This window comes from Rousettus aegyptiacus, unplaced genomic scaffold (genome assembly GCF_014176215.1).
Source record: "Rousettus aegyptiacus isolate mRouAeg1 unplaced genomic scaffold, mRouAeg1.p scaffold_m13_p_3, whole genome shotgun sequence".
Lineage (NCBI taxonomy): Eukaryota > Metazoa > Chordata > Mammalia > Chiroptera > Pteropodidae > Rousettus > Rousettus aegyptiacus.
In genome coordinates this window covers 166556544-166582376 of record NW_023416306.1, presented here as the reverse complement: position 1 = coordinate 166582376, position 25833 = coordinate 166556544, and the positions used below count along the sequence as shown (strand labels likewise).

Sequence of the window (25833 nt, the reverse complement as noted above, 5' to 3'; positions counted from 1 at the left end):
GGAGGAGAGCAGGCGCGGCTGCCGGCAGAGCAGGGCACGGAGCTTCCTGCCTGGGGACCTCTCGAGTGCTGTGGACTCGCTCTTATCTCCTGCTAACTTTGGTCACAGTCAATACACAGAAATCAAATACGAGTGACTCTGTGCTACCCGCCACCGAATGGAAGGAACCCCAAAATAATCAGCACAGGTTTAAGTCAACAGTGTAAAATTCACTTGATTGCTATTCAATAGGGTATGTGTAATTTTAAAATAAATGTTTAATTAACATTATATACATGTGTATACATATATTTTTTTTAATAAAGTAGGCTTCCTAGACTTCGAAGCCCACAACTTTCAACTGGAAGGCACAAGGAACAACCACCCTGTCCACGACAGGAGCTGTTCCTTTTTGCCCCAATTACGCTATTCTTTGGGACATGTTCCTTTTCTAGGATACTCACTCAGAAACAAGAAGGACACAACCCCACTCAGCAACCCATTCCTCTAAAACTGAAAAGAACTGGGTTAATCACCTAATCGGTACACTAGTGGCTAAAAAGGAAAGAGGAAGAAAAAAAAAGACTAGTCAAATAAATGAATTTAGGACAGCTATCTTTTAAATTCTAAATTAATGTTGCTAATTATTTTATTCCCATTGGGAGATGCGCCTATTTTAAAGAGCCATTTATAGTAGCATCTCAAACCAGTGAAAAACAAGTCGATCCACTCAAACATTTTTTGTGCTAATAAAGTTTCACAGCTTGTCATCCCAGCTCCCGCCACTGTCGTGGGTAACTTCATCATTCCGGCAAACAACGAATAGCTAGTTTTTGACCACCTCTAATTCAATGATATTTTACTTAAATTTTACATTCCCCAATATTTAGCACAGTATCTAGCACACGGTAAGGACTCCATAAATATTTGTTGATTTAGATTGAATTTGTCTCTACATCAGCGACCGTTGTCAAAGGCTGATGTCATTGTGTGGAAACGCTCCACCTCTAGAATCTCAAACTCTGTGACCTAATCCCCCAATTATGTCTTATTCTCCAATTTCTAACATCCCTCGCTTTCTGCCTTGCCAGCCTGAACCTCCCAATGACTTCAAGTAAGGTCCCACCAATGACGTCACTTCTTCAATCATCCTGCTCCTAATAATATAAAAATAGTATCTAATAGACTATCTGCTTGGCATTACGTTAATTGGAACCTTACTTGCAGTCGTCTTATTTAATTCTCACAATAATCTTATGAGGTAGATTAAATACTATTATTAGCTCCATTTTAAAGATAAGGAAATTAGGGCTTGGAAAGATGAAGGTACTTGCCCAAAGTTACCCACCTGTACAACTCTAAAACCCACCTCCTAACCATTATCCTACACTGCCCCTCTTCCAGCTGCTGCACCTAGCCAATACCAAAGCCGTCCATCTGCTTTTCCCATCCCACTCCTGATCCTAAGCTATGTACCGCCATTACAGCAAACTGTATAATTATCCTGCTTAATACTTGTAAAAATACACGATATTAAAAAAAAAAAAAAAAAAAAAAAAGCTGGTCCTCAATGACACTGGAAGAAAACAAAATGACAGCCTATTTGAGGGAAATAAAGAGAAGGACCAGAAATTCTTACTATATTGTGTTGCCTAAGGCACGTGTGGAAACATTATCTTGGGTCTTGAAAAATGAGACTACCTGTGCTCATTTACGAAACCCACGCCCTTCCTCACAAAGAAAGTAAGCCGCATGTGAGAACGGATCTAGATACTGACAATATTGTCTTTCTCTATTCTTATACCTCGCTTCGACCTTCTAAGAGCTCAAAATCTAATGAAGACAGACGCACACACTGAGAATACTGACTGTGTAGCAAAAAACCCTCCCTCTTTTCCTAGCCAGACACCTGCAGTTTATTTCCTCCTAAACCAGTGCGAAAGGGGGAGGGGAAGGAGCAGATGCCATCCAAAAATGACAACACAACGCAGTCGCTATTGGGAAAATTAATCTGAGAACTCTAGCTCTGCTACTGTTCGACTAAGTGCAGGATCTTCAATGAGTGTGTATATATAGAGCCTGTGAGGCTAATCCTAGCGGCTCTAGTTTCAAAATCCAAAATATAGCACACATGCTGCTGACGCTACTTGAATTTGTAACAATAAAGCAAATACCACGCAGGCCTTGCCTTGAGTTCATAATGAAAACTGAACTTTACATAGTTGATATTTAATTATTTCTGTACTCAAAGTAAATTATTAAATAGTTTATTTTAATGAACAGAGTAAAATTAATGAAATGATGAGTTTAGACAATTAAAATTCCGAGAACGACAATACCTCCCTTTAAGACAAAGATGACTTAAGAATCTAAAGCAGAAGATACAGAATACCAGTCCACGTGTCGGTAATTTTTCATGTCAGTATGACATATTTTCATGTTGGTATGACAAATTTGAGTCCTTCATGTTAAATCTTCAAAAAGTTTATGTAGAGAAGCATGCGACTCTGCTTATAGTCATCATGCTTAGAATCATAGAGAAATGAACCGTGTTTGTTAATAGCACCAAAGGCAGAATAAAAGAAAAACTGACATTTAAGGGTCTCCTATGTGCCAGGTAAGGTGCTGTACATACATCACCACATTCATCTTGACAGTATATACGCAGCATATTTCTATCCTTACTTTACAGTTGAAGAAACTGAGTCCCACACACAGAGAAGTGTGATTTACCCAGACATTCAACTACTGAAGATTTGAGCCAGGATTCCAGCCTGATTTCTAAGTCCACAACCTGGGCCCACCTACCACCTAGGATCACGGTCCCAGCATAAGAAGTGGCCCAACTGTCAGTCTAAAAATGCCTCTAAGTTGATATTATTAATATTCATGTTGCAATAAATCCTTTGACTGACAATATCCACCATATATCTTTCACTATCCCGACGCCATAATATGCAGAAGTTTCACGTTTATCGGGAAGAAGAGACGAACTCCTCTTTTGATTAAACTGGTATCACCAGTTCTAGAGAAGCATCTCTTTTTGAATGGCTCTTCAACTTCATATGTCAAAAACTGAGCTCATTTCCCACTCTCCCCTTTGTACCAGCAGAGCTACAAACAGCCCTCCGATTCTCTAGCACACATCTTAGAATTACTTTACCCTTTCCCTCCTCCCTCAAGCCCACATCAAATCTCACAATAGCAAGATGACCAGTATTCTCGCTTGTTCTGGAGTGGAATGAACATATTAACGGCCGACGCGCATGTCGCATTAATTTTTCCTTATTTTTGTTTTTGTATTCTTTGGGATTTTTCCATTTTGCATTTCAATATTACAATTATAGTTGATGTTAATTTCCATATGTTTTCAATTTATTATATATAGATGGATAATTATTAACATTTAGTTTCAATCGTATATATTAGTACACTCACACGAACACATGTGTGTATATACCAGGTCACAATTTAAAATGTATTCCTTAATGTGAGTCATGATTAAAAAAATTTTTTGAAAATCACTGTTCTACAGCATTTTGCAAAGAGTAAAGATTTCCATGGTCTGCCCTAAATAGATGAGCTGTAGCAAGAATATTGAAAGATTTGTAAAGTATGAGTTCAGGAATAACTATACAAATTTGGATGATTTCTGAGAACATTGTAATCTCTCCCATTATTTTTTTTTTAATCGGCCTATTTCCCCATTAAAAAATGGCAGTAAAAATTCATTTAAAAAATACTTTTTAAAAATATATAAACATAGAACATAGCAGGGGGAAAGAATAGCTAAGAAGACTGGGTTGACAGAGCAGCCCATCCGGCAGGCAAGGAACCCAGGAGAAAGAACAGAACAGTAACTTAGACTATAATAGAGAGAGAGAGAGAGAGAGAGAGAGAGAGAGAGAGAGAGAGAGAGAGAGAGAGAGAGAGAGAGAGAGAGAGAGAGAAAATCAGGCCAAACCAGTGGCACCTTAAGGAAGAAAGGATGATAGGTAGCTATTGTAGGAAGGGGAAGGGACCCAACTACTTAACCTGTAGAAGACAGGTGAACTGACAGTTTCAATAATTTGAGTGGCATTAATTCAGGACCTGCAGGGTGCCGGGTGCCGGTTCTGGATCCTCCAACGCAATCTAATAACGTTTGATGCTTTAGCCATAAAATCTGTCAGACAACAAGTATAGACCGAGTGTTTACTACACACAGGGCACTGAACCAAGCTCCAGGCAGGGATAGGGTGGTACAGCCAGACACGATCCCTGCCCTGTTAGAGCTTCACGGTCAGAGAAGACATGCATGAAACAACAAAAACCAATTAAATCACCCTCGGTGTGCAAAGACCTATAAAGGAACAGTCTCCAGCACTACCAAGGACATTGCTTATTTTGGAGGTCAAGGGGAGGGCTTCCCTGAAGAGTCGAGACTTGAAAAATGAGTAAGAATCAGTGAAAACGACGTGTAGAAGAAACAATTTGTTTGACTGTCCCGTGCTAGATGGGATTTGTGCAATTATTTCATAAAGATTTACTGGACACTTCTGAACTGCCAGTTGCCGTGCTCTGGAAGTAAAAGAGACAATAAAAACAAGCACTCTGCTTCTGTGTGTTTGAATCAGAGCACGAGGAAGAAATGGCTTCTTGTAGAAATAAAAGCAATAGGGCTTGATACGAAACTGAACACTGAAAGAAAAAAGAATAGTATAAAATTATTTAGATTAAAAAAAAAAAAAGGATGAATCCAGTTTCGGGCACGCCAAGTTTGAAAAGCCAACGAGACATCCCAGGAGAGCCACCACGGCGACGCCACCCAGCAAGCAGGCCTGACCCAAAGCTGGGGAGAAAAGCCCACGGCTTTGGAAATTGGCCACAGATTAGGAAATTATGTCATGGAGACAAGAGCTGAAATCTAGGAGTGGATAATCTGACCCAGAAAGAGAGTCCCTCACAATGTACTGTGGCTCCTCTCTGTTCATTTGACCGGTGCTATGGCAACGGAGGCCCTGAATCAGAACTGTGATACAAACAAATCAATTATAAAATTTAAATGTTCGTCAGTCAACCAAAAAGCAATCTTGTAAATGCTGTGTGAAACGATGATTCCTTTTCTCTAATGCTAACGATCGGACCTAATGGAATGCTGGAGTTAAATACACTGCATCCCTTCATGTTGTGGCAAAGAGGAAGCCAGCATCAACAGAGACCATGAGAATTGCTCAAGGTCAACCAGCTAGTTAAGATCAGGGTCAAGGACACTATCTTCAGGAAACAAGAATCTAATTTAAAAACAACAACTATTGATCTGACAAGATGTCTCATGGTTCCCAAACAACAATTAATTTAAATTTAGTTCACACATACATTTAGATATTTTCTTCTTCAGGAAGAACAAAGTCATTTTTTTCCCTGACATCCCTTGTAATACAAGAACTACTTTAGACATTCATATCATTCCTTTTAGCGATATACGAATGACCTGTCCTCTAGCTATCTTAAAGAAAGATACTGTCTAAGGAAAATTAATTGTTAATTATACCATATGTAATTCAATGAATAAAGATTGATATCTAAATAATAAGTAAATTTACCCATATGTACAAATAATTATATATAGATATAATATGTGTGTGTATCTTTCCTAAAATATACAAACACATATCAAGGTATTAACACGTTGCCCACAAGACTAGGTCCACGTGCTATTTATGTAGGAATCATGAAGAAACTAAGCAGGATAATGGACTTTTTAATCACAAGATGTAATGATTTTTACTACGAAATAAATATTTGATGAAATAACAGGCCATTCCATTCTTATTTGTACACTGTTTAGCTGCACAAAGCAAAAGGATTTAGAGCAGCATACGTTTACACTCAAAACATATCGAACACTTTACTATTTGATAGAAAATACTAGTCGAGAGAATCAGAGTTGACTAGTATACACTGAGTTGTTTCCTGTAAACTAGAGACGAGTAGACCTTTTAGTAGTAAAGAAATGAACGTGCTAGCTACCTGTGTAAGGTGATAAGTGCCCCAAGTTAGGCAGAAAGAGTCACAGTATAAGAATCTCAGCCGCATGGCTAGTATATCTCCCTCACTTTACTGACAGTACAGACAAGCTAAATGGTGTTACCAAGGTCACACAGCTTTTAGTGGCTGTGCTCCATGTTTCTTAGCAACAAAAATTTTTAAAAACAAAATTACATAGCTTTCGCTGCCTAATAAGAAGAAATATAAAATTAGTCTAGAGGCAGATTTTATATATATATTCCTTACTAATAAATAAGAATAGAACAGAACTAATAAAATATGTGCTATTTTAGAACGCTAAGCAATATTTTCCTGAAGAAAAAAAAAAGGAGGCTACGTCATTTACCCACGAGTGTACCAAAAGAAATGAGTGTTTTCCAAATTAAAAACACTGGGATTTTGACCCTCCGGGAGGTTTATGCTAAGTAAGGATTTGCAAACCAGCTTGACTAAAGGAATGTGGAGTTTTTAGTGCTTATATCAGGAAACTACAGAAACCTTGTGAATGTTTCTATTTTGTACAAGAAAGATTTAATCTGTTTAAATATCAGAGATGAGGAACAGGAAAAATAGAGGAAACTCCCATGTTTTTAACTTGTGAGTAGATGGTGGTACCATTTATCTGAGATAAGTGGGCAATCCACATGTGAGTGAAGATCTAAAGGAAACGACAGAGCTGGCAATTCACATATGTGAGGGAAAAGCATTAAAAGCAGAAGGAACAGCATGTAAAAAGCCCTGAGGTAGACGTGTACTTAGTACGTTTAATGAACAGCAAGGATGGCTGAAATACAAACCAAGTGAAGGAGGAAATCAGGGCTGTAATTAAGGGGGTGGAGGTCATAGAAATCAGACAAAGCACGTTCTCAAATCACAATGGAACTAGAGATCAATAACAAAAAGAAATGGAAAATCCCCAAATATTTAAAAATTAAATAACAGTCTTCTTAATGACTCGTAAGTCAAAGAAGAAGTATCAAGAGAAACTTTTTTTAATTTTTCAAATAAATGATAATGAAGATACAACATATCAAAATTTGTGGGGTGCAGCTAAAACTGTGCCTGGAGAGAAATTTACAGCATTATAATGCACATATTAGAATAGAAGAAAGATCTAAAATCGATAACTTAAGAAACGAGGGGAAAAAAACTAAGTGCGAGCAGAGGGAAGGAAAATACATATCAGAACAAAAACCAATAAAATTGAAAACAGAACAACATTAGAGAAAAGTAATAAAACCAAAAGCTTTATTCTTTGACAAGATCACTAAAGCTAATAAACCGCTAGCCTTGATAAACAATATAAAAGCAAAAAGCCACAAATTACCAATATCGGGAATCAAAGAAGGAACATCACTACTGAGCCCGCAAACATTAAAAGGGAATTACTAGCATAGCATAATTCGATGCCCATAAATTCAGTAACTTAGATGAAACACAGTTCAATAGAGGCATACCTCTGGATTTATTGCAAGTAAAGCAAGTCACAGTCTTTTTGCTGGTGGAGGGTCTTGCTTTCAATTTGTAAAAACAACAAACCCAACATCTGTGAAGTGCGATAAAACGAGGTATCTTCATGCTTGAAAGACAAAAACCACTGAAACTCAAGAAGAAATAGATGACTGAAATAGCCCTACATTCATTAACGAAACTGAATTTTAGTGTAAAATCTTTTAAAAAATAAAATTCCAGGCCCAGATGGATTAATTCGTGAATTCTTCCTAACATTTAAGGAAGAATAGCAATTCTACACAACCTCTTCCAGAAAATAGGAAACCATTTCCCAAGTCACTTCATGAACATTCCTCTAAAAGCAAAACTGGCAAAGTAGTACGAGAAAACAGAATTGCAGAACAGTATCTCTCATTAAGATAGATGCAAAAAACCTCGAAAATATAGCAGCAAATAGAGTCTAGAAATATGTAAAAAGACTCAGAGATCCTAACCAAGTATATTTCACCCCAAGCATGCAAGGCTGGTTTGTTTGAAAATTGATCAGTGTAATTCACCATATTAAAAAACTAAATAAGAGAAGCTATATATCATATCAATAGATTCAGAAAAAAAAAAAACACATTTGACAAGATTCAACACCATTCGTGATAGAAACTGTCAGCAAATTAGGAATAAAGGAACCTTCCTTAGTTTAATGGTAGCTATAAAAAACCTACAGCCAAACGTCATACTTAATGGTGAGAAACTGAATAGTTTCCCCTAAGATCAGGAACAAGGCTGGGAAGGTACCTCTCACCATTCCCCTGGTGGAAGAACCTGGCAGTTACTACTCCAACCCAATGATCAACATTAACATCACCAGGGACGAGTCACGTTGACAACATGTACCCTGAAACGATGGGATGAGAAAGGCACTTCGCCTCTAAGGTATTCTCCCAGAGCGCCCATGACCCCAACCCAACTAAGGAGAAAACATTAGACAAACACACACCGAAGGGCATTCTACGAAACACCCGCCCAGGACTATAAAACAAGCAAGATCATGAAAAGCAAGGAAAGACTAAGAAAGTGTCAAAGCCAAGAGGAAACTAACTAAGGAGCAATGACAACTAAATGAAACGGAAGAAAAAAAGGACAGTGGTGGAAAAAACAGTGAAATCCAAATAAAGTCTGGAGTTTGGTGACTAGCGATGTACCAATGTTAATTCCTCAGTTTTGACAACTGTACCATGGGTGTCAAGATATTAGCTTTAGGGGAAGCTGGTGAAAGGTATTTTAAACGAAAACTCTCTGTACTACCTTTGCAACTTTTCTGGAAATGTAAAATAATTCCAAAATAAAAATTATTTTTTTAAGTAAAAGAGCAGAAAAAGAGATATCATGTAAACACTAACCAAAAGAAAGCTGGAGTAGGTATACTGATATCAGATAAAGTAGATTACGTAACAAAAACTATTTCTAGGGATAAAGACAAACATCGTATAACTATAAAGGGGTTAATTCACCAAGAAAACAACAATCCTAACTGTGCATGCATCTAACTACAGACACCAAAATATATGAACTCCTAGTACAAATGATAGATTTGAAAGAAGGAAGAGACAAACCCATGACTATAGTTTAGAGACTCGAACATTCCACGCTTTGTAGTCAATAGAACAAGTACATAGAAAATATCCTTAGAGATACAGAAAAATCTGAAAAATAAGTCAACTGACTTGACCTAATTGACATTTATAGAAAATTACACCGAACAACAGAATACATCTTTTCAAGTGTTCATAGAATATTCATCAAGATCGAAGTTCTGGCCGAAAAACGAACCTCAGTAAATTCAAGCAAAGTATGTTCTGAGACCGTTACAAAATGAAACTAGAAACCAATAACAAAAAGATATCTGGAAAAATCCACCAAATAATTGAAAAATTATGTGAGGTACACATTCTACCCAAAAATTATTCCAACCAAATCTACAACGCAGAGAACTCTTTAAATAAAATATTGTTCAACTGATATATTTTAATTCAGCAAAATAAACAGTATTTTCAGTTCTATCACAGTATCATTGCATCCCATCCTTAATAAAACGCAGGCACCTTCTGGATTACGAACATCTACTCGACAAATGACCCTTATTTAAAAAGCTCTGAAACTGTTCACCTACGGGAGGAGTTTCTGCCCTTGGAGGACGTCCATTAGTGCTGCCTAGTGGAGAAAATGAGAAACTAGGTTTCAACATCTTTTCCTTAGAATTGAGGATAGCCTGCAGAAGCAACATGGAACTTTAATTTCTATCAAGCCCAACCCATTGTATCGAATGGAGGGAAGAGGAGGTCGCCATGCCTGAAGAACTTAAGTGACTTGAACGTGATCTCAGAGACAGATGCCAGGTCCCCTGGTTTTTCAATAGCAAACCAGCCCTTTCTATTGCACAACAGCCACGTGGGGGAAAAAAAAAAATTAACCTCAACCCTTACCTTACGCCATACACAAAATTTAACTGGAAATAGATCACAGACCTGAAATTAAGAGCTACAACCTTACAACTTCTAAAAGAAAACATCTTAATGACCTAGGACTTAGGGAAATTTTCTTAAATATAACACAAAAAGTACTAACTATCAAGAAAAAATATCAGCAAATTAGACTTCATCAAAATTAGACCACAGAAAATCCAAAAAAAAAAAAAAATCCTTTGCTCTTTAAAAGATACTCTTATAAAAATTAAAAGGCAAGCCAGGGACTGAGAGATAATATTCACAAAGCATATAATATCCAACAAATAGGCAAAAGATATGAACAGACACTTCACCAAACAAGATATATGGCTGGCTCATAAACACATGTAAAGATGCTCAATGTCCACTGGTCATTTGGAAAATCCAATTACAAATACAATGAAATAGCAGTACACTAGACCACTAGAACTACCACTAGAATGGTTTAAAAACAAAAAGACTGATCATATCAAGTGTCAGCAAGTGTATGGAGCAACTCAATCTCACATTTGCATTTGCTGGTGGAAATGCGAAATTACACAATCGCTTTGGAAACAGTTCAGCGGCATCTTAAAAACGTAAACATACACCTACGACATGACCCAGCCATTCCGCAACTAGCTGTTTACCAGAGAAGGAAAGCGCACGTCCACACAAGGGCATGTACACGAATGTTTACAGCCATTTAGTCTGTAATAGCCAAACACTGGAAATTACCCAAATGTCCATCAACTGATGAACAGATAAGCAAAATGTGTTATACCCTGAAAATGGAATCATTATCAATAATAAAAAGGAATAAACTATTGATACATGCAACATCTTGAATGAACTTCAAAATAATTATGCTGAGTAAAGAAGTCAGACAAAAGAGTAGCTACTAAGTGATTCATTTCTATAAAATTCTAGAAATTGCAAACTAATCTATAATGACGGAAAGTGGATCAGTGGTTGCCTGAAGTGGGGCAAGGGATCAGAAAAAAGGGAGAGGATATCACAAAGAGGCACAGAGTTACTTCTGGGGTGATGGATTTGTCCATTATTTTAATTGTCATGATGGCTTTATGGGTTTAATCATCAAATTGTACAATTTAAATATGTGCGATTTATTAGATGTCAATTATAACTCAATAAAATGGTTTAAAAAAAAGAAAAGAAAAAGAACACACACACACCATATGATCTAGCATTCAATTCTTAGGCATTTATCCAAGAGATATGAAAACATATGTCTCTATTCTAGAAGAGGAAAAACCAACCTATAGTGACAAAAGGCAGATCACTGGTTGCCTAGGGCCGGGGTGGAGGATTAACTGCAAAGGGGCATTATCTGGAAAGAAAACCTTAAAACTACATAAAGTCTCCAGATGGGAATTTTCCTATACAACCAAAAGAAAGTATGTTCTGAATTGCAAACAGATGACTTAAAAGACTAGTAACAATTGTCCTTTACCAAACACAACTCTGCAGCAAGCACTGTGCCCTCTACACACATTTCCTCTAATCTTAACAGTCCTACAATGTAGGTATTATTATTCCCCAGTTTAGATTAGGGGCTCAGATTAAGAGAAGATAAACAACTTAACCAAGGTCTCTCAACGAGTAAATAAGCAAGCCTCGGCCCCCAATAGTAAACCTGAATCTGTCTTAATATAAAGTATTTCTGACACTACATACTGCCTTCTCAATGCCCAACACACTTGTTAACTGGCAATGACTTCTAGTCTATTGAGATTTAAGAAAAACGAGTTTGCTTCCTTAAACAAGTACTTCCTTGAACACAAGTCTCTGCAGGTAGAGTGCCATTCATTCCCCAGGGGGATGCCCAACAAATGATAGCACTCAATAATCATTTTGTATGTTTTAACCTAATATTTGTCTGAAAGTAACTATTAGTTGCATTACAAAAGGTTTCCATTATTAGCATCTCTGATTTGGATGGAAAATGACGCTACGAGGCACATCCGCACATAAGAATATAATAGGTTTTGCAATTATTTCTGACATGATTACCACAGTCCAAAGGATAAAGCCAAAAGTGGTGACTGAAGAACTGAGCCTGAACATCTTCTCAATGCCTCCCATGGAGTCAACGGTTTAATAACCATCATGTGACCCTAATTCTAAGGAGCCTTATGATTTCTACCACTTGGGATGGTCGGCACCTTAGTTTGCAATGTGAACACTAAGAAACCACTACATGACTCAACGAGATTGTGACCCAAAAAATACAACTCAAAATTTTTACTGGGAACCACTTAGCAGTGCTTTGGGACAAAACTCAACCTTCCTGTGTCTCACTTAGCTGCTTTCCAAGTGTCGGTATGAACTAATTGTTCATGAAAAGAAATATACACAAATATGCATACATACATTTATAATACACACATGCATATGTTATAATATGGTTACTTTATAGTTAGTTACATAATTTAACTCATAATTTATTCTAATCTGTAAAATCACTCATTTTAATATTACTTCATAATGCTTTATCATAGAAATTTGCAGACATTTTAAATAGATAATCACACAGCTATACTGAAGATGAAAACTGCTCGAATCTCTCATAATCACATGATATTATTAAGCACCAGGTCTTTCCAATGAGATTATATGGGTCACCTTTACATTGATGAAAACGGTTTATTTTAAGCTTTTCCTACAGATCTCATTCTGCATTCTACTGATGTCACAGAGCCTTCTGAAGCTTCAGTCAATAGGAAGAAAGAAGCAGATGCCTCCCCCATCATTGTTCTCAAGGAAAAGGAGATGGGAACCAATCTCCAAACCCCTTTTACTCAGAGCCCTAGCCCTTTTGCAAAACCGGGAATTCAGAGTTTGCCAAAACTTAAGTGATTTGGCCTCAGTGACAATGGAAGATATACAGCTGGAATCCATTATGTACTCCTCTTAATATGTCAAAGAGTGATCCCGCTAACCCAAAATATGAAGACGAAGGTGCTTTCTATTTTTATTTAGAAAAGCAAGTCATTTGTGAATCAACTTCACAGAGGATGATAACTTGGGGACTATTTTGTAAATGGGACCTCTTGGAATCATTAAAAGTCCAGCGACTAGAGGTGGCATTCCTAAAAGAAAACCATCTGAGCAAGAGTCTTCTAACCAGACAGTCTAACAGCATAAAAATAATTGTAAAAACTTACAGAAACTCTCTTGCTTTTAGGAAACGGAAAAAGTTAGATGATGTAAGTAAATCATGCACAGAAAAACGACTCCTATGGGCTATTAAGTAGGTAGTTCATTATTGGTATGCTAGAAATTCATGTCCTAGAAAGTTTGTCACTTTTGTATCCTAAAAAATGCAGGCCGGAACCACTCAGACATTGCTGGTAGAAGTATAAATTAGTACAAGCACTTTGGGAATTGTTTAGCAATACCTTTTAAGATGGGCATACGCGTATGCTATGACCAATAATTCTATGATGATACTGAAAAGAAACGCACACATGTATCCAAAAGCCTTGTACATGAATGTTCATAGCTGCATTATGCATAATGGCCAAAAACTGGAAACAAGCCAAATGTCCATCAACACTAGAATGAGTTAATAAATGTGGTATGTTCACACAATGGAATACTACACAGCAATGACAATGAACAATCTATTTCTCCGTGCAACGAAATGGAAAAATCTTTTTAAAAATTAGATTGGGCAAAAGAAGCTATACACAAAATATTACATGACATGGTTCCTACTATATGAAGTTCAAAATCAGGCAAACTAATCAATGGTGTTAGAAGCCAGGATAGCAGTTATACTTTGTAGGAAGTGGGGGAAGCCAGACAAGGCTACCAGGGCTACTAGGCTAACACAATAAATGATGTGCTATTTATTAATCCAGGTGCTGGTTACATGGATGTGTTCACTTGTAAAAATTCAACAAGCTGTAATATGTATGATCCATGCACGTTTCTGCCAATGTTCAAAAAGTTTGTTTTAAAAAACAAAATATAGGCTTATGATTCCTAATAGGATTTAAATGATTCCTAATTTGTTCCTTTTTTTAGTACATAAAGGTGAAGGAAGACTAGACAAGACCATAGACCAAACTCAGAAACAAGAGAGGAATATCATGGCTATCCAAGGAGGAAACAAGATCATCACAGTGCCTGCTTTGGAAGTGGATAGTATCCCTCTCAACAAGGTGTCAAAAGACACTCCCAAAGGCAAGCTGAAAGCTCCTAGCTTATAGACTTCTCTCTTGAATGGGTCCCCAACCCCCGGACCATGGACCAGTACCAGTCTGTGGCCTGTTAGAAATCGGGCCACACAGCAGGAGATGAGCAGCGGACGGGTGCGTGAAGGTTCATCTCTAGCATCACCACCTCAGCTCCACCTCAGATCATTAGGCATCAGATTCTCACAGGAGCACCAGTCCCTGGTGCCAAAAAAGATGGGGACCTCTGCTGGGACCGCGGCTCTCGAATGCCCACAGAGTTCTGCTCTCACTAGCTGAGCTGTAACCAAGACTCAGCTGTTTGTTCCCAAATAGTTTATTCCAATTTCACTTGATATTGCAATTATGTAATTTAAATATTACATAAACATGTGAATGCAAAAAGAAGTGTCTTTATGAAAACCAAGTTGAAAGTTTTAGAAAAACTCAAAAAAGATAAGTTGCCAAAGAAAATTGCTATTGAAGTTGGAAGAACAAGAAAACTTGCAAGAGACAAGTAGAAAACCATAAAAATCTAGGACCATGCTTTCAGACTGCTTCTAAGCATCTTTAAATTCTTACTCATCTTTAAATAAACCTGAACTTGACATTGTAAATGCACTATGGGAATAATTTATGCAAGAAAGAGAAATCTAAAGTATAATCGGTAGATTCGTACTCAAAGAAAAGGTAGTGGACCTACATCAAAAGCTTAGTGAATATATATTTTTTACATTAAAATGAAATGCTGAAGGTATGTATGTATCATTTTTATAATTTCCCACATTAACCAGTATTTTCAGATTAACTAGCCAAATAGCCATCCCAATTGTGAGGGGTTAAAAAGGCCTTTCCTGTGGATCACTCAAGAGAACTGGGCAAGCAATATTGGCCACTCAAGAAATGCACTCACACACACATGTGCGCGCGCACACACACACACACACACACACACACACACACACCCCTTATACACCTGCCTCATTAAAACAATATAAAAGGCAGAAGATATCAAATAAAAAAAATCAAGGCACTAGTGAAAGTAAAAAAAGTGTGGGAATATAGATCTTAGAAATAAGGGCATATAAGGAGTTTTTCACCCAGCTTTTCACATTTGTATAGCAAATAAGATAGGTCCTTTTAAAAGGCAAACAATCAAGAGCTAGAAGGTAGCAAGGCTCACCCCTGGAGTTCTTCCTCACTGCCTGCTGCTACCCTACTCCAGCCTCCAACACAAGGCGATGAGCAATCGCCTCTGTTTACACCACTTTTATTTCCAGATTTGGCTGGAGAAATCTCACTCTGTGATGTCACTAGGGGGAGCACTTACTCCTTTTTTTAAAAAAAAAAAAAAAAAAAAAAAAGTGAGAAGAGAAAAGGGAAAAAGTTCCTAAAGATGCACTTCTATCCTGTCTCTGAAAGGTAGAGTGTAAAATGTTTTAAAATTCACTGTCCAAAGTGAAAAATACTTTAAAAGTGACAAGTGACTGTAAAAATAAGCAACATAAAATTTAGGTTCAGCTATGGCCATGCCACCCTGAACATGCCTGATCCTGTCTGATCTCGGAAGCTAAGCAGGGTTGGGCCTGGTTAGTACTTGGATGGGAGACCACCCGGGAAGACCAGGTGCTGTAGGCATAAAAAATAAAAAAATAAGGGATTGTAGGCTGACAAGGTCCTTGCAATCTATGAGGTCAACCAAGGGTTGCCTCACCTAAGGAAAAAAAAGTTAGGTTCGGTACATTAACCAATCAATACATTTAATGTATAATGTAAATAGCAAATATTACTTCAAGTCATTTGGTAAAAAAATATATATATATAAATCTGTAAAACAAGCTGACCTTATTTTCACTAAGTTTAACATGCTTAATTAAAATTTGTAGATTCTGGTTTCTGATAAATACTACTAGTAAAGAAAGTTGATAGATATTGATATACTTCACTTGCCTGTTACTTTATTAAATTATTGCAAAGCAAAATTAATACTGTTATCCTCTTTTAAACGTTTGAAATGTACCTTGAGCACCTAAGCAGGGAGGAAGTAGGGAAGGGGAAACGGGACGGAAGGGACTTAATGTTAACTGGGAACCTATTCTGTACCAGGGGCTCTGTGCATAACATGACGACCTGGGAAAACAAATTATCATTTCCATTTACAGATAAGAAAAGCAGAGATATTGAATTATACGCCTGAAACTTACTGAATTTCATTAACCAATATTGCCATAATAAAAATAAATAATTTTTTTTTTAAAAAAAAGAAAACCAGAGCTTAACAACCATAAGTAACTTGTGCATGATCGCACAGATAATAAATGGTAGAACAGGGCATAAACTAAATCTGTCTGAGTCTACTGCCTATGATACAAAAAAAAAAAAAAATCAGAAGTTGCTTAAATCATCTGGCATTTTGGTCACCTTAAAATAAACAAATATACTTTATTCCATTAAAAGGTATATATTTATATCACAGCAAAGAACAAGAAAGAACCAAAACAGCAACATAAAATATGGCTTGCCGTCAAAGAGTTTACAATCTATTAAGGAAAATGTGTGCATGCATACATACATACATACAGAGAGGGAGGGAGAGAGAGAGAGTTAAAGAATGCACGTAGTGGGATGCAGCCACTACCTGATACAGGAGCTCAGAGAAGCCTGGGATCCATGTGGTTTCAGACTTATGAAAGATGCAAGGCTACAGGGCCATCCTAGGGACGGAAAATGTTGGGTAGATATAACAAAAGGCTAAGCCGGGATAGGGAAGAGCAGAGTTAAAGATGAACACATGTATCTGAGTGACAGGGAAGAGGCCAGCAGAACTGTTTCAAAGAGAGAAGGACTGAGTGTAAACAATCCAAGGGGCCACCAACTGATGAAGGAATAAGCAAAATGAGATACACCTACACAGTGAAATACTGTTCGTCAGTAAAAAGGAATAAAGTTCTGATATATGCTACAACATGCATGAAACCCGAAAACACGCTAAGCGAAAAAAGTCAGTCACAAAAGGCCGCATGTTATATAATTTCATTTGCATGAAGTGTTCAGAACAGGCAAATCCACAGAGACAGCAAGGAGACTAGTGGTTCCCAAAGGTTGGGAAGACGAACAGAAGAACTGCTGATAGGTGCAGGGTTTCTTATCGGGGTGATGAGGACGTCCTAAAATTGATTGTGGTGATGGTCGCACTATTCTGAAAACACTAAAAACCACCGAACACTACACTCTAAATGGGTGAATTGTATGGCATATGAACTCAGTCTCGGTCAAGCCGTTAAAGAAAAGCGAAGGCCCCGTGGGACGTCACGTTGCACAGCTAAGATGGTGCCAGTCATGCCAAGTTTAAGGGTCTGGAATTTATCTGGTAGGCAATTAGAGATACGAGTAAAGATCTCCCTAACGAAAGCACAGTATACGCATACTTAGGACTCTTCTCTGACAAAACAATTCACATATTTGAAGTACATTCCTAAAACAAATGCCAAAATCACAAAGAAGAAAGAGAACGGGGAAAAAGATGTTGTGGCATGATTTTGACTAATCCACAAGCTGTGAATATCAGGAAAGTTGTTTTGTTTCAGTGCTAAATGCCACAGATGGGTGTATCAGCGTCGTATTTATGCAAAACCACAAATTCGTCTGTGTCAAATCTTTAAATACCATAATGTTCTAATCTTAATTGTTAAACGGCATTAATAATTGATCTATCATCCTTTAGGGTGAGATAATGAACACATTTGTTTTTCATTGGATGACAGTGCTCTGTATATAATGCTTTTTTAAATATTAGATTTAATTTAAATGCTATCAGACTTTCCGCTCATGGCAAGCCTTCCCTACTGATATTTACACATTTGACTCTAAATTCTAATTTAATGTAATATTTCAAAAGAGTTTTAATATACAAAATAAGAGAGCTAAAGAAACAAATCTGACATTCAAAAGCAGAGAGGGAAAAAAAAAAAAAAAGGATATTAAATGACCAGTGCAAAGGAAAAGGAAAAGAACTCAAAAATTAACCTGAAAATCAGAGAGAGAAAAAATAGGACTCAGTATTGGGTTCTACAGCACTGAGGAGTGCCCAATTTTAAAAAGCAATAAATTACATTTAAAATAGAAGGCTAAGTACCTGAGAGCAGATGAGGCTTTAACAGAGGAAACTTTGGAACATGTCTGGAAACAACCTCACTCCTCCCCGCCCCCAACCCCAGGGAAGAAAGAACCTTTCAGGCAGTCTTAGAGCTATCCCTACACAAGTTAGCCTAGAGGTAAAATCCCACTTTCCCCCAGGAGGTGGAGAGGTAGGTGGCAGAAATACAAAAGAAAAACTGCTGGAGAGCCCGTACACAACCAAAGCAGTGTTCGCCTTCTCAGTCACCTTGCAGACTTCCTTCAAGGTAGATGAGCCACGAGAAACTCAAGGAGATATCGGATCTCTTTCAAAAGTCTCTTGTCTTAAGAATGAGAGGACCTATCTGTCTCTATCAGGGCTTTGTAAGTTCCAGAACTGGGTGAAACTGATGTTCTTTGCCCGAGAAATACAGACAACTCAGAAGACCTGGTTTGCTAACAATAAAAGTAAAATAGGAAACAAATAATTACCCTAAAAAAGAAGCCTTGTCACTGATATCTAGAAGATGGTATCTTCTGTCGCAGGTAAGTAGAGCAAGACTCTCCATTTCCTAATCATAAGCCAGCATTTACACAAAGAGGAGAATTCAGTAGGAGTAAGTAGGACCTTATTTCAAATCATTAACTGCTGTCTGTTAAAAAAAAAAATAAAAACTATTCCAAACTTTCATCAATTGTCTGCCTACTCCATACAAAAAAAGGAAAGGCAGATGCTTACAATTAGGGTTCGCCATACTGGACATGTTAATGGTTAAGGAATAAAGTACTTCAAATATAACAATGAAATAACAAAATAGGTTAAACATTGGATTATTTTCTATTAAACACCAAAAACACATACTGCTAATTCATACATAAATAAAACAGTTTTCTTTTAAATAAATAGGTGGAAATGATGAGCGCCTGCTACCAAAATCACCAAAAGAACATCAACATTAGGTCCAAGGTCTAGAAACACTGAAAAGTGATAAGATTATTGGAGAGAATAGTCTAAATTGTAAGGATGCTAAAATTTTGACTAAGAACAGAAACCCAAGATGCCACTAATAGGTTAAAGAATAATTTAAAAAATGGACATCATGCAGAGGATTTTTTTTTTACAGGATCCTTCAATGAATAACATGGATCTAGAAACACAATTTATAAAGAAAACAAGAAACTTGCCAGCACCTAAGCTAAGGAAATAAAGACGACAAACATCCCAGGACATAAATAACACCAGTTTTCAAAATGTGATTCTGAAAAACAAAAGTGAAAACTAATTTGCCAAAAGAGAGAAAAAAATGTTGTGCAAGTTAAAGAAAAATTTTAAAACAAAGGTACACAAAATACTTTGAGATATTTTGTTTCTTAAGTATTCTCAGAGATATGTTCGATGATGTTCATCACATTAGCTTTTAGGAAGCCAAATGCACAATTTTTAAAATAGTTGAGAGAAATCATGTAAATGTTTGCCATAACCATTTGCCTGAAGCAATTCTGCAGAGCTTGTGAGATGAAATTTAAATGAGAATAGACATAATTAAATTTTAAAATCTCTCAAGAAATATAAAGTTCACATAGCAAAAGTAATATGAACAGGATATCCTGACCAACAAATTGAACTACTATATTTGTGGAATTTTTTTCTATATAATAAATAGTACATAAGGTTCATACCCTACGATTAACTTAAAATTAATCCCTAGATATTCTTAAGTCTCATCTAAACTGACTGGATGTTACGTGAGAACCACCAAAGCTAGAAAATAAAAAAAGAATGAGATTCAACTCAAACCACTAGTTTGAGTTGCAATATTCTATAAGCAATATTCTATAAGTTAGGTATCTTATTTGATTTTTTTCAAATTTATAATAAGTCAATATCTAAATTTTAATTTATAAATAATTAAGTGTTGTGCATGCAAAAGTACTCTGCTCGAACAGTTAAGTAGACCTGAACATGACCGTAACATGGCATTTCAGCAAGCATTCATCCACGAAGCCACAGGGAAAGAAGCAGCAATTTACAGAAAGACTTTTGGAAATACCTGAGCAGATAAACAGCCCTTTCAATATCACTGAGGTCTTCATCGACAGTCAGTCTCTCTATTTCTTCTGGTGTCTGTCAAGCGTAAAATACAAATTATGCACACAAACATCCATCGGTCTCACCCGCCCCCCCCTCCAGTGCCACTCTGGGGACCCTATATGCTTACTGCCAACTAATGAAAAAGTTTCGCTATTAAGTATGATCATTGAAAACTAATCAGTGTTCTGAGGACTCCAGGTGATGACCTCAACCACAGAGGTCTCTAATTGTCTCTAATATGTTAGGTTTGGGTAGGGAAGTCTGGGGTTTGGTTTTTGTTTGTTGCCTTTTTTTTTTTTTTTTTTTTTTTTTTTTGCTCTTCTAGATTGAAGCTTGAGAATCCCACTGTGGCCTCAGAACATTGCTGAAATCAATTTTATATGCATATACAAAATATATACATACTTTTTATCTCTAATCCCCCGAAGCTGTTTCTCCAGCATTTTCCACCCTAGGATATGCTAAAAGGGTGATGGATGAAGACTGCAGCCTAATGAGAATGAAAGAGACGAAATCTGGAGGGGAGGGGGGCGGAGGGAATAAAATCTGGGGCTGGAAAGAAATCAAAGATTCAAGATACTGTGGCAGGTGGTAGTGAGAAGAGCTAAGAGAGCTATTAAGAGGATGACTATGGGGTAGAGGGGGTCCCTAAACTAGGTTTGCCAACAGTGAGGGTTGGAGCCTCCGGGAGGCTGGGAGGAAGATGACTCTGCGGGGTGGGGGTGCTCGTGGGGGTGGGGGGAAACTAGTGAAGGTTGACTCCCTCAAGGAGGGTGGGAACCAGGGCCCCAGCTAGCACCCTGGAGGGGCCCCTGAATGTGGTGACTCAGGATTGGGGCAAAGGGTCGAGAGGGTTTTGAAGATGGGTGATAGGACGACTGTACTATGGGTGCTGCTTGGGAGGCGAAGGGAGGCCCGGGCTGACTTGGGGACAGGGGGGCTGACTTGGGGACAGGGGGACTCAAGCTTGCTCTGATGCGTGACGGGAGCGAGGGCGACGAGATCGGGGGTGTCTCAGAGAGAGGTGGGGGAGGAGTCGCGGCTGTGTTAACTGAGAAGTGGGACTGGGGCCAGAACCAGGGCAGTACAGGGGGCCGCAGCGGGGGTTGGAGGGTGGGCACCCGGGAGAGGACCCAGGATAAGCCGGCTGCGGCTCCGAGGGGGAGCTCCTGCGGCGGCGCGAGTAAGAAGGGCAGCAACTGAGGAGCCCCGGCTGTCCGAGAAGGGGCGGCGCGGAGGAAGACGCTGGGGTGGCCCGAATGACAAGGGCTCGGCCGGCCGTTCCTGGGGGCGGGCTGGGGAAGAGGACTAGGGAGCCGAGGGGCCGTGGGGCTGGCCCCGGGTCAGGGGAGAGAGCCAGGGGCCAGTCCCTTAGTGATCGGGGTCCAGGCTGGAGGAACCTGGGCTGCGTTGAAGAAGGGACCCCGAGAGGGGCCAATTAGGGTGACACGGCGACCGGAGGAGGACTGAGAGGCTAATCGGACTCCAAAGAGGTCCCGGTCCACCTTGGGGACTGGACGGGGAACGGGACGGGGGTAGGGGCCCGGGCCAGTCGCCGAGCGCCCTGCGGGCAGTTCCTCCTCCCTGGGGCGCACCTTGAGGCTTCGGCGGACCGGCCTCTCGATGATGGTGAGCTCCTGCAGGTCCTCCATGTAGCCGAACAGGCTGTTCTGACTGAAATCCATCGCAGCGGCGGCGGCGGGCGGCGGCGGATGCATGGACCGCAGGGCCCCCTCGCCGCCCGGGCCGGAGCGGCCCCGGGATGCCGGACGCGCGCAGCCCCGCTGCCGCCCACCAGCAGGACTTTCTCCTGCTCTCGGCCGCGGGAACCCGGCGGGCGACCAGAGGGCGGCAGGAGGAGCGCGGCCGCCGAGGGGGCGGGGCGGGCAGGGCGAGGGGGCGGGGCGAGCGCGCGGGCGGGCTGCGGGGGCGGGGCCAGGGGCGGGGGAGGTGCCAAAGTGCCCGCCTCGGCCCCGCCCCCTCCCGGGAGCCGCGCGCTCGCGGCCCGGACGCAACTGCCGTGCAACGTCGCGCCCGCCCCCGCCGCCCCTCTGCCCCCTCCCCCCTCTGCCCTCCTCTCCCAGCACCCTGACCGAGCGCGTCCCACCCCCCCCAGCGCGTGCGCAGAGCCTTCCACCTCCCGCAACCCGCGGGGGCGGGCTGGGGGCGTGCTGGGGGCGGGTTGGGGGCGGGCTGGGGGCGAGGGCCGGGAGCAAAGAGGCTGAACCAATGAGAGGGGAAGCAAAGGAGAGGGAGGTGGGCTGCGGTCTTGCTTAACCTGCCTGAGTAAACCTTCCAGTTATTCGTGGGACCGCCCACTTCAGCAGCCTAGATGTGGACCTAGGGAGCAGTATAGCTCGGTGGTAGCCCTGAGACAACGATGTGTACCCAAAATAAGTAGTTAAACCGCGGCGAGTGCCGGCGTGATAGGGAAGGGGTGTATGGGAACGTGGTCCTGGAGGGGCTAGCATTTGATAATAGGTAGCGGTCAGGAAAGGACTCCTGAACGGGAGACGCGTAAACTGAACTTTAAACGACCAATAAAGCTTTTCCAAGAGAAATGAATAATAAAGAGCAAGGTCATTTCGGAGGAAGCGTGGGCGTGTTTTGCTTGTGGGCGGTGCAGTCAGAGTAGAATTTGCGTGCGGGGAAGCGAGTGCTTGGCAAGGTGGGTGAAGAGAGGCAGGTCCTCTATGCGGAGAGGCCCTGCTCTGGGCAGCCACGTTGAGTCCCTTGCATTGGACTCTATTAAGAACGAGAAGTGGTGGAAGAGGAACCGGGGTGATTTTTGAACCTTAGGGACGTGTTATGCTGATCATACTCTTCAGCTCAGAAGGGTCAGCAAGGCCCTTCTTTTATTTCGTTCCTTTCCACTCATTTCCTTTCCACACGCCCATTTCTCTACCCTTCCCCCCCCCCCATGTTTGCACCTTCTCTTATGTTTAAGATATGTCACAGTACACGTATAGATCCTGGAGAGGTACTATTTTTAATTTATGTATGTATTTTCAATATACATGAATGTTTTGTGCTAAGAACTCACTCAGTTTCTTGTTTTGCCCTCAAGATAACGCCTTAGAGAGAAAAGGCGTTATGTTGAGGGAAAAACAAGAAACTGATATATAACAGGAGTTTATCAGGCCCTACCACTGATGGTATTGGATTTGTGCACCTAACACATTTTACTAATCAAGTCCTTAAATAAAGGACATTTAGGTTGCCAACAGTTCCTCGTTACTGCAGACAATACTGGGATAGGTATTAGACATTTCTCTTTATGGACCAAAATACAGACATGGAATTGCTGGAATCGTGGAGCCTATAGTGCTTAATAAAGTAACATCACGTAATTTTCGTTTGTATTTCTTTAATGATTAGTGATATTAACCATTTTGCATATATACTTAAAACCCATTGAGATTTCTTCCTTCTGTGAAGTACCTGTTGACATCCTTTGCCTTTTTCTGTTAGATTTCCTATTATTTTTCTGAATGAATTGAAAGAGTTCTCGTATATTCTAAATATTATATCCTTGTCAGTCTTCGACATTGCAAATATCTCCCAATCTTTTACGCATCCTGTTAGCTTGGTCTTGGTTATCCTACAAAGTAAGGGAAATTCTTAATTTTGGTGTAGACAAATCCATCAAATATTAGCCTTGCAGAGTTTGCTTTTGCATCTTGTTTAAGGATCTTTTCTACCTATGACCACAAAATATTCTCCTACTCTTTGCTCGCTTGCTTTCTTTCTTTCTTTCTTTCTTTCTTTCTTTCTTTCTTTCTTTCTTTCTTTCTTAGTATTGCTTTTGAAGTTCAAAGCAAATAAAAAGGTCAGTGGTTACCCCAAAGCTAAAATTCAGGTTTTCTGATCCCTACTCCACTAAGAAGGGAAAGCAAAAAGGGGTGGATCTCGATTGGATCAGGTTAGAGAAGAGGTAAGGGGAGAGGGTTTCTTTAGCACATACCTTGCAGCCTTCCTTTTCTGCCACTTTCTGAAATTCTCCTTTTCCCCTTGATTCATAACTGATACTGAATAATACTTGCAAACCTTATTCTGTTTCAGCGAATAAGCATTATTTTATATTTGGATTTTGTAATAGCATCATCTTAGACTTGGTGACATTCTTAATGACAACCGATTAAATAAACAGACATAGCTTTGATGCTGGCTGTTGCAGGGGAGGAGGTCGATGAAGGGGAATGTTCCATTCTGATGGCTGGAATCTGTAACTGCTACAGTTACCACCCTGTGGTGGAAACAGCCCACCCCACCTGACTGCCAGGAAACCTGAGTGCCAGTTCTGGCTCTGCCAGTGACACCCAGCGGAACGACTCTTGGAGCCCATTTTTCTTATCTGAACTACTTTCATAACACTTGTCTCAATGTGTCCTCGGAGCAACCTTGTGGGTACAGAAGAAGTCCATGACTATTCCAATTTTACACATAATGAAACAGGTTCAGAGAAGTTAGGTTACTTAGGTCGAACACACAGCTAAGGGAAGCTAAATTTGTTCACTCTGTTAGTTCATTCAACAATAGCATAGTGCGTATGCACGTGGAATTTAGAGCCCCACTGCCAGGGTTTGAATCCTGGCCCTGCCATTTCCCACTTAACCACTTAACCTAGGTACTTAACTACTCTGTCCCTCACTTCACTCATCTTTAAGACAGGAATAATAATAGCACTTAGCACAAAATCTTATTTTAAGAAATAAATGAGATACTATGTATACGATGCTTAGAGAAATACCTGGCACAAAGTAAGTACTCGGTGTTTGCTATTATTGTTATTACCGCCTGGCCAGTGTTCCCCTGTACACGGGCTCAGAAAAGATTTAATAAGTTGCACGAAATCAACTGATTACTGTGGAAAGGAAGACAGTGCTCTCTCTTAAAGAGGTCCACATCCTAATCCTCTGAACCTGTGACTCTGTTAACTTATATGGCATAAAGGACTTTGAAGATATGATTAATCTAAAAATCTTGAGGTGGGAAGATTACCTAGGTGGACCCAATGTAAGCTTAAGGGTCCTTACGAGTGAAAGAGGGAGGCAGCAGGGTCAGTATCAGAGTGATGTGAGGCGGGAGTAAGTTGCCTGGCAGTTGCAGGTTTTGAAGATAGACAGGCATCCCAGGAGGGCAAGATCTAGAAGCTGGAAAAGGAAAACAAAAACAAAAGCTCAGCTCTGCTAGAGGTGAGGTGCCAGATGGAAGCCCAGCCCCGTTGACACCCTGATGTTAGTCCAGTGAAAGCCAGTTCTAACTTCCACAGCTGTACGATAATAAATGCGTATTGTTGTAAGCCACTGGATTGATTTGTTATAGCGGTAATAGGATCTAATACAATTACGTACGTGAGAAAAAATACTTAAATTAGATTTCAACGTTAGACCATACATGAAATCAATTTCAGGTGAATAAAAAACCTAAACATGAAAGACAAATCTTTCGAACTTTTGGAAGAATATATAAGAGAATAGTT

At 39.7% G+C, this 25833-nt stretch overlaps 1 protein-coding gene and 1 non-coding gene across 4 annotated transcripts in view; one reads left to right on the top strand and one right to left on the bottom strand.

Annotated features, from left to right (window-relative positions):
• The window catches only part of PPP4R4 (protein phosphatase 4 regulatory subunit 4), an 81225-nt gene extending 59016 nt beyond the window's left edge, over positions 1-22209 (bottom strand). The window contains exons 1-2 of one of the 3 annotated variants that reach the window (XM_016145522.2): positions 21947-22209; positions 20311-20384 (exon numbers count right to left, since the gene is read on the bottom strand). Coding sequence is in view for 2 of the 3 variants with exons in the window: in XM_016145520.2 (XP_016001006.2) it covers positions 20311-20384; positions 21947-22069 (197 nt within the window). In the remaining variant the exon portion in view is untranslated. The remainder of the gene's footprint in view (positions 1-20310; positions 20385-21946) is intronic. The other 2 variants (XM_016145520.2, XM_016145521.2) reach the window with 2 other exon arrangements.
• Positions 15663-15781, top strand: LOC118601007. Its single transcript, XR_004950134.1, has one exon. It is a non-coding gene; the product is annotated as a 5S ribosomal RNA (ribosomal RNA).
• Positions 22210-25833: the final 3624 nt, after the last annotated feature.